General features: G+C 39.3%; 1 protein-coding gene across 2 annotated transcripts in view; it reads right to left on the reverse strand.

Annotated features, from left to right (window-relative positions):
- The window catches only part of LOC122638330 (SWR1-complex protein 4-like), a 32353-nt gene extending 21158 nt beyond the window's left edge, over nt 1-11195 (reverse strand). For both annotated transcript variants that reach the window (XM_043831239.1, XM_043831240.1), the window contains exons 1-2: nt 10888-11195; nt 10706-10795 (exon numbers count right to left, since the gene is read on the reverse strand). In XM_043831239.1, the coding sequence (XP_043687174.1) occupies nt 10706-10795; nt 10888-11001 (204 nt within the window). In that variant the 5' untranslated portion in view covers nt 11002-11195. The remainder of the gene's footprint in view (nt 1-10705; nt 10796-10887) is intronic.
- Nucleotides 11196-18916: the final 7721 nt, after the last annotated feature.

Below are 18916 nucleotides of genomic sequence, written 5' to 3' on the forward strand. Positions count from 1 at the left end.
TACATGCTTTTTTATGTAACAGTGTAAAATATAAGACATTTTGTACACAATGTCTGATAAAGCATGGCAACATGGAGTCCCCATATTCGCAGACAAAAAGAAGTCCAAATGCAATTATTGTGGGAAGTTGCTATCTGGAGGAGCCACTAGGTTAAAGCAACACTTGTCTGGTACAGGCAAGGATGTTGCTTCATGCCCAAATGTTCCTATCCAAGTGAAAGTGGCAATGGCACAACACTTGAAAGGAGGAAGATTAAAGAAGCTGAGAGGGAAAGAATGCAATAAGAGTTTGATGAGGCAGTACTAGAGAGGGCTGGTGAGAGGTCCGTGGCAGAAATGATACTGACATTGGGCCTCTACCTGGTGAGTTTCAATCAGAGGTTGAATGGAGAATTTACCAGCAGACTTTGGTTGAGAGTAGACAGTTTTCATTTTGAGAATATAAGAGCATATGAGCAAGCAAGAGGAGCTGGTGGATCTGGCTCAGCTGCACCAGTGCAAGAAGATGAGAGGAGGAAAAGCACTGGAACAAGAACTATACCACGATCCCCAACCCAACCACGAGTACAAGCTCCAGAACCCATTTTTGAGCAGGATCCCACAACTTTTAGGCAACAAGATGCCTACCAGACAACCATCCCGCAAATATTTGGTGGTAAATAAGAGGAAGCACGAAAAGCCTTCAGCAAGTTCATGCTTTACCATGGCATTCCAGCCAATGTAGCACAAGGAACATACTATAATGCATTCCTTGATGCTGCAGGGAGGGCTAGTGTAGGATGGAAGGGACCTTCACCACATGAATTATACAATGTATATTTGCCTCAGGAGGTACAGGAGCTGAAAGATTACATTGATAGTTTAAAGCCAATGTGGGAGACATATGGGGTTACTCTTATGGCTGATGAATGGACTGGACCTACTAGACTATCCATCATAAATTTCATGGTGAGTTGCAATGGAAAGACCAAGGATTTAAGTCTCGGACCGTATCGTATCGTCTCGGCCGATACGTCTCGGTATCGGTCGTGGTCGATACGATACAGGCCGAGACGTATCTTTTTTTTTTTAAATGCAGTTGTCTCGACTGTATCGAGACGTATCGACCGATACGTACCGATACGATATGATACGATCGATACGTATCGATACAGCCGAGAGTTTTTTAAAAAGATTATTTTATTATATTTAAAAAACGATATGTATCGAGACGTATCGAGTCGTCTCGATATGTATCGATATGTATCGACCGATACATACCGATACATATCGAGACGACTCGATACGTATCATTAACTTAAAAAACACATGGCCATTTCATTCTTTTCACCTAAAACTCGATTTCTAGCAGTCCTGGCGGAAAAAAGCTCTTCCCAGCTTTGAGAAACCCTTCCAAAAACACATTTAAACTTGCTTTTTGGGTAAGATTTCTTGAGGGCTTTCAATTCTTTGCCAAAAACGAACTTAGAGGAGCTGAAATCACATCATTTGGTGGATCTAACAGCCCACATTCGAATTCAAAAGCTGTTCTTGAAGGGTTAGGTAAGTTTTTTGAAAAAAACTTGAATCTTTTGCTTTAATCTTTGATTATTGGTATGTTTTTTGGTATGAATCAAAGAGAATATGTTAAACAAACATAGAAATTGCATTCTTTGTATGCATTTACAAAGATTTGGTTTCAAATCCATGTTTCTTTGACCATTTTTACCCAAAACCGAAAATTCCTTCTTTAAAATGAAATTTTTTGTTTTCCTTCTTAACTTTAAAACAAATGGTAATGTTTATAAGATATGGAGTACATTATGTATAGATGTAAGACATCCCAAGAAGATTATACATTTACCCTAAATCTGTATTTTTATTTTTATTTTGGGTATTTTCTGAATTTATAAAATACTTAAAAAAATGTAAAAAATCTGATTTTTCCATCTATACTCTTTCATTATAGTTTGATAAAATGTATAATTGGATGAAATAGAATCAAAGACTTAGATTCATATATGTAGTACATTATGTCATTTTTTTTCATTATTTAAAAAATTAAATAATGTGTAACTAGTTGTAGAAAATATAAAAATGTTTAAATATTGTTTAGGGCAACTTTGCTAGGTAGTAAATACATGAAATGATGCAATGCATGACATGCATCATAATGTCTGTCTATACTTGTATAAATAATAAATTATTGATGTGTGGATTTGAATATTGTTTAATATATATCTTATATAGTTATCTACTTTTGTTTGGTATTTAGGACGATGCCACGACAACAAGACATTGGGTGGTCTTATTGTACCAAAATAAACAATAATAGATTGCATACACAGTGCAACTTCTGTGACACCCAACATCTTGGAGGTGGGGTAACTTGGCAAAAAGAGCACATGGCAGGAGGATATGGAAATGTTTGCAAGTGTACAAAGTGCCCTGTAGAGTTAAGCAGGGCAATGCAAAAACACCTTAGAGATTCCAAAAAAAAATCCAAGCAAGCACATGATGATGTTGATGCATTGGTGAAAAATTTGATGGAAGATTTTGAAAATTATGAAGGATCGGATATGGAAGCAGAGGAGGACCCAGAGTTGGCATTGGCGATGAAACAATCAAGACATGAAGCAAAAGAGCAACAATGGAGAGCTGAGCAATTGATTAGAAGTCAATCAGCTCGACCCAGCCAGGGCCCTGTAGATATTGGTGTTGGCTCCTCTTGTCGTCCATCTCTAAGTAAGGGTAAGCAGCCTGTTGGCCTTAGTAGAGCAACCAGTGTGAAGGGGATGTTTGACCGGTTTACAAAGAGTGGTAAGGGTAAGAGAAAGAAGAGCCCAGATATCAGAGACATGGATCCTAATGTCTATAGAGCAAGGGATGCTAGCCAACAGAGGATTGAAGAAAGCTTTCAACCCAAAACACTTAGTAAAAGGATAGGCAGAGCATTCTCCAGATGGTTCCACAGTTCTATGATTCCACCACATAAGGCCAAAGATCCCCACTTCAAGGCCATGGTAAAGGAGATTCAACGGTGTGGGAAAAATGTTAAGCCACCCACACCTCATGAGATTGTTGGGCCTTACTTGGATGATATTGTCTAAGAGGTGCATGAGTATGTAGAGAGGTTCAAGGAGAAGTGGTCACTATATGGAGTGACCATCATGTGTGATGGATGGAGTGGACCAACAAGATTATCCATCATCAATTTTCTTATCTATTGTGATGGAAGGACGATCTTCCACAAGTCGGTCAATGCATCTAGTGAAATCAAAGCTGCCAATTACTTGTACAAGTTAATGGATGAAGTTGTGGAGGACATAGGAGAAGAAAATGTTGTCCAAGTAGTAACTGACAATGCAACAAATTTCAAGAAGGCTGGTCAGTTGCTTATGTTAAAGAAGCAACATCTATTTTGGACACCATGTGCAGCTCATTGCATAGATTTGATGTTCAAGGACATAGGAGAATTGCCCAAGGTCCAAAAGTTGGTTGGTCATGCAAGGAAAATCACCAACTTTATTTACAACCATAGTTGGGTTTTGGCATTGATGAGGAGTTACACACCAGGGGATTTAGTGAGGCCTACAACAACAAGATTTGCAACAAATTACATTGCAATTGATAGCCTCATTTCCCGAAAGCATGGGCTGCTATAGATGTTCACCTCTACTGAGTGGTTGACTAGCAATTATGCAAGGTCTGAAATTGGGAGATTTGTTCAAGATCTTGTCACCTCCTCAAAGTTTTGGGCTACAATGGGCCGACTTTATAATGTTATGATGCCACTCTTTTGTCTGCTTCGAGAGGTTGATGGGGATAAAGAGCAGACCATGGGTAAGATGGTAGAGGCCATGGGATGTGTGAAGAGAAAAATACATGAGAATAACCCAACATCAAACAAGAAGTATTTGAAGATTATATCCGATCGATGGGAAAATATGTTGGTTCAAGATGTTCATTGGGCAGGTAATCTTATAAGTATATGACTGTGGTTTCATTTTAAACACTTAGTAGTTAGTAAGTTACTATTTATTTATTTCTTATTAGAATTTCTAGGTTTCTAACCATCCATTACAAACCATGTGCAGCATATTATTTGAATCCGGATATCCAATACTCCAATGATATAGGGTGTAGACCGGATCTATTGCGTGCCCTAAGGAATGTTGTGAACATAATGGAGCCAGATGTAGCGAAGGCCACACTTGCCATGGATGAGGTTACAGCTAAATTAGTTGTATAAATGATTGAAACCAAGAATAGAGTGATTGGTGGAAGTTGAACTAATATATATATTTTTTTAATACCTCTCTAAGTATTTTCAGGAGGCCACTCGTGGTTTTGCTGATAGAATGGCTATCCATGCTAAGAGCACACAACGCCCAGGTAAGTTAGGTTTACCTAATTTATTATATCATTTAAAATTTTTTTTAAGGTTTTGTCTTTTAATATTTCATTTATTATTGTGCAGCTGATTGATGGCTCAATTATAGGGGTACTAGTGCTCCACACTTAACCCGAATTGCACCGAGTATTATCCCTGACGGCATCCTCTAGTGGCCGCGAACGTAATCGAGTACATTCGGGTTGATACATACCAAACCCCGAATCATCTCAGTTATTCAAAGTTGGAGAAGCTAGTGTATGTCCATTACAACATGAAGCTGAAGCTTAAATATTTAGAGCTGGAAAGAGAAGGAGATGATGTAGATGTCAACCCAATCGACATCAACCACCTACTTGATGATGAAGATCCAGTTAGAGCATGGATAGAAGATACCGATAAGGTATTGGTGATGGATCAATTAAGTGAGGATCGCCAGACAACCAAACCTGATCCAGTGATAGAGAGCATCATTCAACAGATGGATGAGGATGCAACACAGCCACCATCACAAGATCCTTGTCCTAATGTTGAAGAAAATGAAAGTAGCTCTGAAGAAGGTTTAGTCAGGAGGACGAGGTCAGGTCATCCGTATGGAGGAACTCAACAACATGTTGATGATGAGGATGAAGACGACGATGGTGATGATGATGGTGATGGTGATGGTGATGGTGGTGATGGTGGTGGTGGTGGTTCTGTTGCTGCTGCTACTACTGCTGCTGTTGTTGCTGATGATGATGATGATGATGACGATGATGATGATGGTAGTGGTGGTGGTGGTGGTGGCCATGGTGCTGGAGGTAGTGGTGGTGGCCATGAGGCTTCACAACATCGTGCTGGGGTTCAGTTCACATGTGAGGCAGGATACACACATACTACCCAAGATATAGATCATGGTCCTGAGCCTGCTGTCCATAAGACTTACTCGCGGAAGCCGCATAAGGGCAAGTCTGCTAAGCGCTCCCACAATCCATATGATAGTGATGTGCTTATGAGTGGCATGGAGTCACTTAGCATTAGTTCTGATTATGCTGGTGCTTCATCAGGCCATGGGCATTATGCATCAGGTTCTTCTTCAGGCTATGGACATAGGGCTTCTGTAGGGTATGGAAGTTATGGATACGGAGAGAATCAAGCACAAGCACAACCTAGTGCTGTCGTGACATTAGCCACTCCAGAGCAGTACACACGATTCTACTATGAGTGGGAGAGTCACTACCATCAGTATTTTGACTGGGCTCAGTATTGTGCTTATGTTCGGACAGTACACAACATCATCCTAGTCGCTCCTATTGTTGAAGACCCTTACAGATATGACTTTGATCCACCCCGACATTCTTCATGGCAATAGAGTGACTTTACATGTAAGGACTTTCATCTTTTAATCTTTTATAACAATTTCAAAGTGTCGCACTTGTCTGGTTATTGATTATTCACAATTTTTAGTATATATGCATGATATATGACACAAATTGCTTGTTTATATTGTTTTTTGTGTCCAAAAGTGTATTTTCATGTGTATTTTGATCATTTTCATACGTTTCTGCACCGATCGATACGTATCTCCAATACGATACGATACGATACGTCTCTTAAAATCGCCTGAACGATACGATACCCGATACCGATACTTAAATCCTTGGGAAAGACTGTATAGTCCATCGATGCATCAAATAATGTAAAGGATGCATCATACTTGTATAAGGAGTTGAAGCAAGTGGTGGAGGAGGTAGGACCAAGGAACGTTATCCAAATTGTGACGGATAACGGTTCCAACTTTAAAAAGGCTAGAGAGAATTTGATGAATAAGAAGAGTAAGAGGATCCGGCTCTTTAGGACCCCATGTGCAACCCATTCTATTGATTTAATGCTGAAGGACATGGGGAAAAAGACTATGGTGGCGGGTGCGGTAAATAGGGCAAGACAAGTGACAACTTTTGTGTACAACCATTCTTATGCTTTAGCCTTGTTGAGGGAGAAATGCAATGGAGATTTAGTGAGGCCTGGTGTCACTCGATTTGCCACCAAGTACATTGCATTGAAGAGCTTTCAGACTAAGGCGATAGGTCTGAGGTCTATGTTTGCAAGTGAAAAATGGTTTGGTTGGCAAGGTTCTAAGTCAGAAGATGCAAAGGCAACACAACAGACCATTGCAAACGATGGATTTTGGAAGGACTTGGGGAAAGTGGTTGCCATATTAGAGCCAGTGGTGGCAGTACTGAGGATGGTTGATACAGAGAAAAAGCCTACCTTGGCCCACATTTATACTACCATCCAAAAAATGAAGGAAATGGTTAAAGTTGCTATACCTCGAAGTGCAAAGTCTTACACTAACATCTTTGATAAGCGGTGAGAGAAACATTTGAGTCATCCATTGCATAAAGCTGGTGAGTTCAACATACTTTACACTTTAAATGGTATAACTTTTTTACATTTACATATTCAAAACCCAAAGGCATTAAGTCACTAACAAATCATATTTGTGGTGTCTACTTTACCAGCATGCTATTTGAATCCAAAGTATCACTACTCCCATGATCTTGGGCTAGACATAGAATTGTTAGAGGCAGTTCAAGCTGTTACTTTGGTAGTTAGTTTATGAATGTAATTACTAAATAAGAAATACTAATGCCTCAAATTGAAAATAGATCAAATACTTTAGAGAGGCCTCAGCAAGTTTCGGTCGACAAACTGTAGTGGAGGGTAAATAAAAGTCAGACCCTAGTAGGTGACATGATATTACATTTATGAATTATAATTTTATCTCTTTAGAATGTACATATTCTTACTATTCTATATATGTAATGCAGCCGACTGGTGGGTGCTTTATGGTACAAGTTCACCCAACCTGAGGAAGGTAGCAGTGAGAGTGCTCTCACAAACTTGTTCATCCTCCGGATGTAAGCGCAACTGGAGTACATTCTCATTGATACATTCAAAGAGGCGGAACAGGTTGGGTAGCGAACAACTGGAGCAGCTTGTATATGTGCACTACAATATGAGATTAAGGATGAGGCACATACGTGAAGGAATTGAGGCCAATGATAAAGAACCCATTGAGCTGTCCAACATTTTCCAAGAGGACTCTGATGACGATGAGGATCCCCTATTCCAGTAGGTGAGGGATCGTGGTACACCTGATATGGATCAGCCTGGGGGTAGGCCCGACCCCACCATTGCGTCTGTAACCGACACTGATGTTGATGATTATATGTCGTCGCAAGAGGGGCGTGCACATGCAGAGTCACCGAAACCTTTTGAGCATGCTGTAGGAAGTCCTGTTGATGATGATGATGGTGGTGGTGGTGATGACAGTGGTGATGGTGATGGTGATGATGGTGATGGTGATGGTGATGGTGATGGTGATGGTGGTGATGGTGATGGTGATGGTGATGGTGGTGATGGTGATGGTGATGGTGATGGTGATGGTGGTGGTGGTGGTGGCATGCAGAGTGGCGGTTATTATGATGATCGTCATGAGGGGATGTGCGAGCAGTACCAGTATGAGGTGGGAACGCAGGGGGACCCTGTGCGTTTCACCGGTGAGTCTCAGTTTACGCATGCCACTCAAGATCAAGACCATGGTGGCCACCCTAAAATATACAAAAGAAAGAAGGGTCGCCAACACTCACATCAGTCAGATGCTCAAGATGATGACAACAGTATGAACACCATGCTTGCAAGTTTCTGAAGCATGAGTATAGATACTACTAATGAGCATCGGTCATGGCAATCATCTCAAGATCATCATGGCTATGACTATGGCCAGGAGAGCACCGGTTCTCGATTATAGTCCCTATGGTCGATGATGGGCGTCCAGCATTGAGTATGACACAAAGCTCTGGGTCAGGTTTTGGGTACATATTCCCAATCCCAAACCAGCCATACATGCCTCAAACTCAATATGACAGTAGCAGTGGATCTTACACCTCATACCAACAGCCTCCCATGTACCCTAAGATAGGGAGATTGGTATATGTTGATCAAAAGACTTATATGGCAGCTGTGTCACACTATGTGCAACACTACAGCAATTCCATGACATGGGAATTCTTTGTGGATCAATATGGGGATGAATTAGTTGCTCAATCATATTTTATGTAACAAATTCAGTGAGCATTGATGTAATGCACTTTTTATTTGAATGTTTTGATTGATATGTACTAATTAGAATGTTTTGATTGCTAATTTGCTAAGTTTTACTAAATTATATGTAGAGTAGGTTGTTTTAAACTTTTAGTACGACTCGTCACCTACCAACCTATGGTCCAAAGTAAAACTCATATTTGGACTTGTTTTTTGGCAAATCTGGGCATGCCATTGTGTTTAAATGGGCTGAAATAGGCTGGATACCAAGTTTCAGACCCAAAATATGTGTAAAACCCACCGAGTTGGGGGTCCGAGTAAAAAAAAAAAAATTTGCACCAACTCGCCGAGATCTCGGCTCGACTCGGTTTCTGGCTTGGCCGAGATGTCACCGAGACCCGAGTCTTAGAACCTTGTAAAGGAGTCATGCATCATTTTGGGCACCTCCCCCCCCCCCCCGCGTGCTTGCAACCACAAGCTCTTCTCAACGCTTTTCTCCTCCATTGGAACAAATCCCAATGAACGGAAAACTTACAAAAAAGGCAGATGGACTTCTACGCTCTGTAGAGGAGGAATATAGAGATCTGAACCCCTTCAGCATCCATTCGAATGGCAATTTGATGCTTTCAAATATCCGGCATATTGGGTTTCTTTGGCCATGTTATAATCAAGTCCAAAGGAATTAAGGATGTGCAATACTGCCACTGATTCAAACAAAAGATGGCCTCTTTTTCTATTTTCTTTTTTTCCTTTTCTTTTTATTGGGTGCAAAATAAGGGAACAAAGCAAAGGTGAGCTAGATCACATTGATGGTGAAATTGTGCCCCAGCTGATGACATGATACGCAACACATGAGGCACCATTGCTGCCTTCTTGGGTGCTCAAGCAAGGAGCACAGCATGGAGCAACCTACCTGAAGGCTGATGTCCTGGTCTTAGGTAAAGAATGGCATTTATATGATTAACTCGAAGATGTTTCAAAAAGAATATGACCAATATAAAGAGTGTTGCATGCATAATAAGACAAGTTTCTTATCCTGTAAAATATATAGGTGGGATGGCAACAAAACGATATTGAAAATCACAGCAAGCAAGTCAAGGTGTAGATCATTGAGTAAGCATCTTGTTCAACATAAGATTCAATCCCACTAACAGCTCAATACTTTGGATCATTTTCGGAAGCCAAATTGGATTCAATACATAAGAATATCCCAAAACCACTGGGTTAAGAGTGTTCTTATTATTAGTCAAAGTTCTGAAATTTTTATGCCTAATCTTGAGAAGTTTGAACTTTTTTGTCATTCGGTTTTTACTTTTTGGTCATATAATAAGGCATCACTCTTTTGTTATTCGGAGCTAATTTGGTAGTAGCTCCAATACATGATAAGCTATGGGAAAGTTGTTTGAGGTGGCATGGCCATGTTCAACGAAGGCCTTTGGATGCTCCAATACAGAGGAGTGATTTGATTCAGATTGAAGGAACTAAAAGAGCCAGGGGCAGACCTAAATTACCCTGGGAGAAGTGGTGAGGAAAGGCATGCATAGTTTAGGCCTTATATTAAGTATGACCTCGAATAAAGCTAATTGGAGGGCAAGGATCCATGTAGCCAACCCCATTTAGTTGGGTTAAGGCTGAGTTGTTGTTGTTGTTGTAAATTTGTAATAAGGCATCACAGCCATCACTCTCATAGAGGCTAATTAGTTGACCGCCGCAAGTTTTTTGTCTTCTAGCATGCATGAGGTTTTTTCCTATTCGTTCTTGTAATCTAATTTACCGTTTGACCTTGATTGAATGGTGTTCCAATCATAACATGCCACCAACTGAACCATCAACTGTTGTCAACCAACTAGACTAGCCAGATTGAAGATAATGTGCTTCAATTATAATCACAACACTCAAATAACATTACCACTGAATTAGTTGAATGCACTTCACCACTGTGACAAACGAATAGACCAAAACAAACAGATTAAGCAACGGGCGTGGCTCCATGATCACCCACAGTTTCACAATACCCCACTTGAAAAAGACACACAACCCTAAATTTCCGAATTTCTCTTATTCTTTTTTGCCCAACCATTAAGGCAGGCGTTTGAATAATTTCCAAATCTTAACTGCGGCATGTGTTTCACAAATCATGCAGAAACCCATGGATTTAGCAACTGGCAAGCCATAACTCTACGAATATTCAGCACAAGTGAAAATCCTAAACCAGAACTCAAAGGGAACTCGTTAAGGATGTCTTGCCTTTTCTTTGTCCGAGTGAGAGCGCCGTTTCAAGTGAGAGATATCGATCGAAGGCATGAGGGGCGCCAAACCACCTGTAAGCGCATAAACCTAAAATTCGGGAACCCTAACGCAGTTAAAATCAGAGAAGAAACGACCAATTTAAGGCAAAATTAAGAAAAATAACGCAACAGAAGTACTACCTCTCGTGAAATGCCATCAGGTTTTCTCTGAGAATCCTTCTGCGGACGAGGTCTCTTCTCCTGAGAAACAGAGAAAGGGGTTTTAGGCAAGCCGAGAATGTCCTTGGCATCCATGCTATGACAAAGTGAAGGTTTTCCCTCTTCGTTCAAAGGACACAACGTCCACAAATGAAATGAACCAGTTCCATTCGCAACGAAATCTGATACAAAATTGCGAGTTTTTTGCAGATCGGAATTATGAGGGGTTTTCTAACTTCGCAGGGCGGGAAGGATGATTCACGATTTGAGTAGGCTGACGATCCAGAACAGATTTTTATTTACGTAGTGATTGCAATATTGGATCCTTGTGAATTGTGATGGAGTAATGGGTCAAATTTGAACGTGAAAAATCGGCCGATGTTGCCTGCCAGATCTTATCAGAATAGATCCCAAAATCGGCCGATCCAACCGATACGATCCGATTTTGACACCCGTGATGGAGCGTGGGCAAGGAGAGAGAGCAGAGAGGGGGGAACTGCTGGTGTAGCCACACTGGCAGCACAGAGATATTTTTCCAATAAATTTTTTTGAAGAGGGCTCTCTATAAGCAAATGACAGAGGGCCTTAAAAAAAAAAAAAAGAGAGCGGAGTACATCAATGAGGTGCGTCAAAACAATATCGTATGTAAGAGGGCAATGCAGTCATTTTATGTGAGGAAGAGAGATAAGGACTGAGGTGTTTGAAACCCTACCTTACTATTCAAAGTATCTTTTCTCAAATTATTACTATTTATTTTAAGAGGAAATGTTCTCTTAGGTGTTAGAGAGGGAACATTAGCGCCATCTCTTCTCTTCGTATGAAATGACCTTATTGCTCTTATGTACAAAATCATTTCGTTGTATCTCATTGGTGTACTCTCTACTAGCAGTTTTGTGTACGAGAGTGTGGCCTACACCAGCACTCCCATGTGTCTATCTCTCTCCTCCTTAAAACGAGGGGGCAGAGGTGTCTTTTTACATAGGGAGGAGAGAGATAGACTCATGTGAGTGCTGACGTAGGCCACACTCCCGGATAAAGATCGTTTTTTCTATGTCATTTATACAACAAATAGCATTATTATGGGAGAAGGTGTTCCCATGATGCTAGGGGGAATCCATGCAGAGGATCCATTAGAGATGTTAAGATTGGAAGGCTAAAATGCCAAAATAGTAACTCAATTGGTAAGGATTAATATTTCACAATTAAGAAGCTATGAGTTCAACTCTCCTTGGGGTTTTTATTTTTTAAACCAAGGATAGCAAAGATATATTAAAGGGAAAAAAAAAAGAGAATACAAGGTTGATTGAAAAATACAGACATAATGAGTATGTTCCAACTCACAAATTTCTTAATGAGTATTTTTCTTTTCTTATTTCACTTTATAGGTTTTTATTTTTGATTGGGACTCCCTTATGAGATGCCATGGTAAGAATATTAATCTAATCACACGATCATGGCTATTAAACTAGCAAAATATTCTTTCCAAAAAAAAAAAAAACTAGCCAAATATTTTGTTTCTTTTAACTTCTTTAATAGCTCTAAAAATTGACAATGTAGGATTATAATTAGATCTCAAAGGTTGTGATTACTTAATTACCCATCCCCCCCCAAAAAAAAACATGGTAAAATAGTCACCTTAGAATTGGTATCCTTGTTTATGGTGAACTGGGATTCCACCAATCCGATTCCAACTCCTCGAACCTTACCACATCAACCATTTATCAGTTTTTTTTTTTTGGATGAATGAAAATATAATTACGAAGAAAAGAAAAGGAATATACAAGCCCAAGGGCAAACAAAACCGAAGCTAGGAGCTAGCTAGGGCGCAAAATGGAAGTAGGAAGACCCTAGGAGACAACAATAAGGCTGTTCCTCGGGGTATCCTTTCCATCAGCAACGGGCAGGGAGCTAATTTTAGATGAAACATAAAAAAAGATGACCTTCCAAATCTTGTCAAAAGAGCGGGAGTTGGACGTCCATCTTCTAAGGTTACGCTCCATCCAATTGTGAGAGATAGTGACACAAAAGGCAATCTTGCCAACCGAATCACACTCTAATACCTTCTAAGCATAAAAGTAAATCAGCATAAATGGTGGACCATATAATTAAATAATTCATAAAATTTAACTAGGCTGCCCAAGTGGTTGATCTATACGGTTAAGGTATATATGAGGGATATGATCTTTATCCTCTTAGGTTTTCTGTCTGGTATAGTTGTTCGATTTCTCTTATAGAGGAGCGGAAATGACGACCTAACCCCCTGCCTAGGTGAGGTCCGCCCCCTGACAACTGTACCAGACAAGGAACCTGAGAGGATAAAATTCAAGGTATCAGTGGACAATGGTGTACGTAATAGGGTTATCAAAGAAATAGAGCCACGTTATGAGTCATCAATCTTAAATGAGACCCAGTAATTGGTCCGATGGACATCAACTTGCTCTGGGTGGTTTGAGCCCACGCTTGTCGCAGTAGGGTCTTAGGGTGGTCTCGTTTTCAAGTCCACCCCCCTATCACATAAGTTTGGCAGAGGCCGGAACCCCTTAAACCCCCTAGGGCCCATAGGTGTCGAATCTTTCTCTGGGCCACCAAGCTACCATTGAGATGGGCCCATCTTAATACCAAAAAAACTAAAAGTCCACCAACATCCCTTTTCAAGTATAGGTTCATAAACCTCTCAAATTGTGTTAGGGTTTTTGTCCATAGACATTGAAGAGAATCTAACTGTTTATGGGTTTCGTCGTACCAAATTGAACAAAACGGAAATCGGGAATAATAGTAGCGTGTTGTCGTTGTTGAGTCGTGTCCTCTCTAATAATCAAAACAAAAATATGTGCACAACTGCACAGAATTTTTATCTCTTACAATTCTGACACCCTCCAATTCTTCTACAATCCCTCACATGGGAGCTGAAATGACCATTTACCCACTGCTTAGACACATTTCCCAAGGCAGTGGGTAAGTGGTCATTTCACTCCCATGGGAGGGATTGTAGGGAATTAGAGGGTGTCAGAATTGTAGGTGATTACATGGGTGCTCACTGCTGACCTTATTAGCCTGTATGAGTGTACGACCAAAACTGTGCAATAGGGATTTAGTAATATTTGATATTGGTCTCGGCTGATACCGATCCAGATCAGTTCATCAGAATGTATCAATGGATTTACACTTAAGTTTCGTTTGTTTCGGAGTTGGAAAATTTACCGCGGTAAATTTTATTTTGTAAATGTAAAGTTTTATATGTTAAAAAAGTTTCAAATAAAATTTTACGTTAAAACAAACAGAGCTTTAGGTTCATTATAATTTATTTTTTTTTGGTTTACTATTTTACTTTTGGTCTATACCAATCCTCTGATACGTGATCAATTAGGAATCAGTATTGATTGTCCTATCGATACAAATACAAATCGATGGATCCGATACCAATTAACTGTCTAATACAGTCCATATCGATCAACCATTATGTATTGGTATGGCATTGGTATTGATCGGGACCAATATCGATTCCGATACTGTGATTTAAGTCCTTGGTTATATGAGAGAGATGGGAACAACAGGTGTTTGTACTTCGTAGTGTAAAAGGTAAGTGTGTAGCTCTAAATAGAAGAAGACTCGACCTATTCAATGGCACATGTTATTATAGACATGGGGTACCACCTTGCCACCCGTGAAATAAAAAATAGCATCTATTGTAAATCCTCTACAATATTCTATATTAATATATAAGCTCCCCTTTATCCAAAAAAACAAAAAATAGCATCTATGTTGATGTCTCTGCGTGCACTCTTATTGGCCATCGTGTTGGTGCAGGTGCTACACAAATCGGTGGAAAAAAAAAACATCTATGTTCATATTTTACTTGGTCACATCACATGCATGGTTCCTATCTATGCAGGGACATAAAAACACATCAAAATATCATCCTAACCTCCAAGAAATAAAAAATAACATCTATGTTGATGTCTCTGCATACACACTCATTGGACCTCGCAATAGTGCAAGTGATATACAACCATACAATAATCTCTTGCCCTATTAAAATTTTAGAGTAGAGTTTTCCCAAGACGTCCGGGTAAGGATGTTATATCAATACAAGCCATGAAAGATTTGTTCTATATACATAGGGCCGACTTGGTGTGAAAGAAGAGAGTGTAACTATGGAATCCACTGGCTAGAATGTTAGAAAATGTGGAAAAGAACCCTTACACTGACGTCATGGGATCATGGGTTGAGGTATCGGTATAGTATCATCTGAATCAGTTTTGTAAGTGATTGATCTCGTTACCATGTCAATACCGTATCGGTGATATGATACGAACAAGGGGTAAAATAGTCAAAACAAATCCTTTTTTAAAGGAGAATCAAGGGTAAATTTGTCTGGAATGGTTGATCCATGCCAATACTAATCTGATACTGTATCAGTTTCTGAATTGACCGATACCCATTCCGATACTGTCCACTAAAACCATGCATGGGATTGTTTTGCCCTAAAATTTTAAAATGAACGAAAGAGTGATTTATAAAAAAAAAAAATATTGGTAAATTAAAGAAGGGAGAATGTTCTCTGTGTTGGGGATGTAGGCTATGCCCATACACATGGCGGTGGACACAATGACCATCCTACCCCCTAATGGCAGGCCCATGTGTCTGGACGCAGCCTGCGCTACGACACAGAGAACATGAACCCATTAAAGAAAGAGAGAGAAAAAGCCAAGAAACCCCTTCCCACAGTCCCATACTCCATATTCCATAACATAGTTTACCAAAAATATAAATATTCCATAACATAGGGCATAGGTTCACACATACCTTTGAATCTTTGACCATATAATGCAATACGATATACCATAGGAGACTGTGCACATAAGACTTGCAATGGGGAAATGGCCCCACCCAGCCCCCGTTCCCACAAGCTTCTGTTCCCTATGCCCCCCAAACTTTTACTTGCTGTTTTTTCTTACTTTTTATTATACATTTAATATTCAAATATTCAATTAATTAAGCCAATCAACCGCCGCTTGTTAGGACCATACGCACTTTACTCCTTAGATTATTTGTTAGAATATGAATTTCTATATAAATAGGTGGACAAGCACACACAGTTATGTCATGTGAAAAAGTGATGTAGTTATTGACCGTTAGAATATGAATTTCTATATAAATAGGTGGACAAGCACACATAGTTATGTCATGTGAAAAGGTGATGTAGTTATTGACCATGATTGATATCGATATAATATTGATACGTATTATTGGTATTGTTTGAAATTTCAATGAATGAAACTCAAAAAATTTATTTTTGTTCGATTCATTCAATACTGGATGATACGTATCAATATCATATCGATTTTGGAATTAATCGATACCCATTCTGATACCGTGACTAAAACCATGGTCCTATCTATCCAATCTTATCTTCCACGTGGCAAAAATAATTAATTACTCGTCTACCTGTTTATGTAAAAGTATCCATTGAAAGAAACTCAACTCTTAATGAAAACAAAACAATGGTTGGCATTGAAGAGACAGTCTAAAACCTAAATCACATAAAACGCCCTCTACTTCAACACATTACAGTTCATGTTGATCACAAATTTACCAACACATTATTGCATAACATAAGGCGATCGGGTCGGTTTATGTAACTACTATATCCAAATGGACTCAATCAAAAGTCACAATAAACCCTAGCAATAACAAGTATCATGTCTTCCACATTATAAGGAATGGGTACTTTACAATTGAAAGGGTTGGGACTTAGGGTCCGGGTGCGGGGTACTTTTATGGGGTTTTGGGGGGAGGGGCCTGGGTCCGGTATGTAAGTTTGTGTTTTTATAGGAGAGTCGAACCCGTGGATCCAGCTCATCTACGGTATAGGGGTGCATCGAACATCTTCTGATGTGGAACCCGAGCTCGCCACGTGGATGAGTTCCCATTTGAAATACGCAAATCGAGCTAGCACATCTCCCAAGTCTTGTGGATCATGCTCTTGTCCATCGCATGTGCATCACGTACGTTCAGCTGTGCTAGCTCGATCCATGTCATTCAAATGGGAACTCGTCTACGTAGCGAGCTCGGGTGCCGCCCCAGAAGATATCCAGCGCACCATTGTGCCGTAGAGGAGTCTGATCCTGAACCCATTACCTCGTGGGATGCCTGCACTCTATTGACAAGGTAAGGGTGTCAATTGGTTTTGTTTTGATTCAGTTTAAGAAACATAATGTAGAAACCAAAATCGAATCGAACCGAAAATAGGAATACACTTTCAACACGAAAATCAAATCGATTTGATTCGGTTTGGTTTTGATTTCGGTTTATATTCGGCTTCTTATTGGGTTTTAATGGGGTTTCATATTCAATTTAGGTCTTATTTTAAATGTTAGGGCCGTCCTTTTTACTTCTTCACCAATGAAAAGCCCTTATTTCTATCACAATAAAAAATAAAAAAAAAATAAAATAACCCTTATGTGTTAGGATCATAATCCATCAAACTATTCTCTAACACTAAAATTAAAAAGAAATTATCATCCATAATTGAGTAAAAAAAATTTAATAATATAATTTCATATGGTTCTGTTTTAAAAATGGGTAATTCAGTTCAGTTTCACGTTTTAGACATGAAATTGAAACTAAAAAAGATTCCAATTTTGAAAATTAAAATCAATTAATTTTTATTCGATTTCGTTTTAAATGATCGGTTTCGATTTCGGTTCTAAATTGACACCTAGACAAGATACGAATATTGACTTGCGGACTATATAACAAGCCAAAATAATAATCATCGGAAAGAATCGTAATAATTAATGTAACTGATCGATTAATTAAGAAAGTCTCGTTACTAGAGAGAGAGAGAGAGAGAGAGAGAGAGAGAGAGAGAGAGAGAGAGAATATTTATATTAACAAGGCTACCTACCAGACACGTGCGAGAGAGAGATGGTTCACAGGAATAAAAAACGAAGGGTGGCCCATTTAGACCCTACAAGGAAAAGCTCGTCTACGGTGTAGGGATGCACCGAACATCTTCTGACATGGCACCCGAGCTCGCCACGTGGGTGAGTTCCCATTTGAAATACGTGGATCAAGCTAGCACATCTCCCAAGTCTTGTGGATCACGCTCTTGTCCATCGCATGTGCATCATGTATGCTCAGTTGTGCCAGCTCGATCCACGTCATTCAAATGGGAACTCATCTATGTGGCGAGCTTGGGTGCCGCCCCAAAAGATATCCAGCACACCATTGTGCCGTAGAGGAGTCTGATCCTGAACCCATTACCTCCTGGGATGCCTGCACTCTATTGATAAGGTAAGGGTGTCAATTGGTTTTGTTTTGGTTCGGTTTAAGAAACATAATGTAGAAACCAAAATCGCATCGAATCAAGAATAGGAATACATTTTCAAAACCAAAATCAAATCGACTTGGTTCAGTCTGATTTTGGTTTCGATTTTTATTCAGCTTGTTAGTTGGGTTTAATAGGTTTCATATTCGATTTAGGTCTTATTGTAAATGTTTGGGCCATCTTTTTTACTTCTTCACCAATAAAAAGTTCCTATTTCTATCAAAAATAAAATAAAAAAATCCTTATTTATTAGGATCATAGTCCACCAAACTATTCTTAAACACTAAAATTGAAAAGAAATTATCATCTACAATTGAAATAATATATATATATATATAATTTTATACGATTCCTTATTCGATTTGAAAATAGGTAATCCAGTTCAATTTAACGATTTTAGGCATGAAACCAAAACTAAAAAAAATTCCAACTTTGAAAATCAAAATCAGTTAACTTCGGTTCGTATTCGTTTTAAACGATCGATTTCGGTTTGGATTCTAAATGAACACCTAGACAAGGTACGAATATTGACTTGCGGACTATATAACAAGTCAAAATAATAATCGTCGTAAAGAATCGTAATAATTAATGTAACTCATCGATTAATTAAGAAAGCCTCGTTAGTGAGAAAGAGAAAGTGCATATTGATATTAACAAGGCTACCTACCAGACACGTGC

The sequence above is a fragment of the Telopea speciosissima genome, chromosome 8 (genome assembly GCF_018873765.1).
Source record: "Telopea speciosissima isolate NSW1024214 ecotype Mountain lineage chromosome 8, Tspe_v1, whole genome shotgun sequence".
In the NCBI taxonomy this organism is placed as follows: Eukaryota; Viridiplantae; Streptophyta; class Magnoliopsida; order Proteales; family Proteaceae; genus Telopea; species Telopea speciosissima.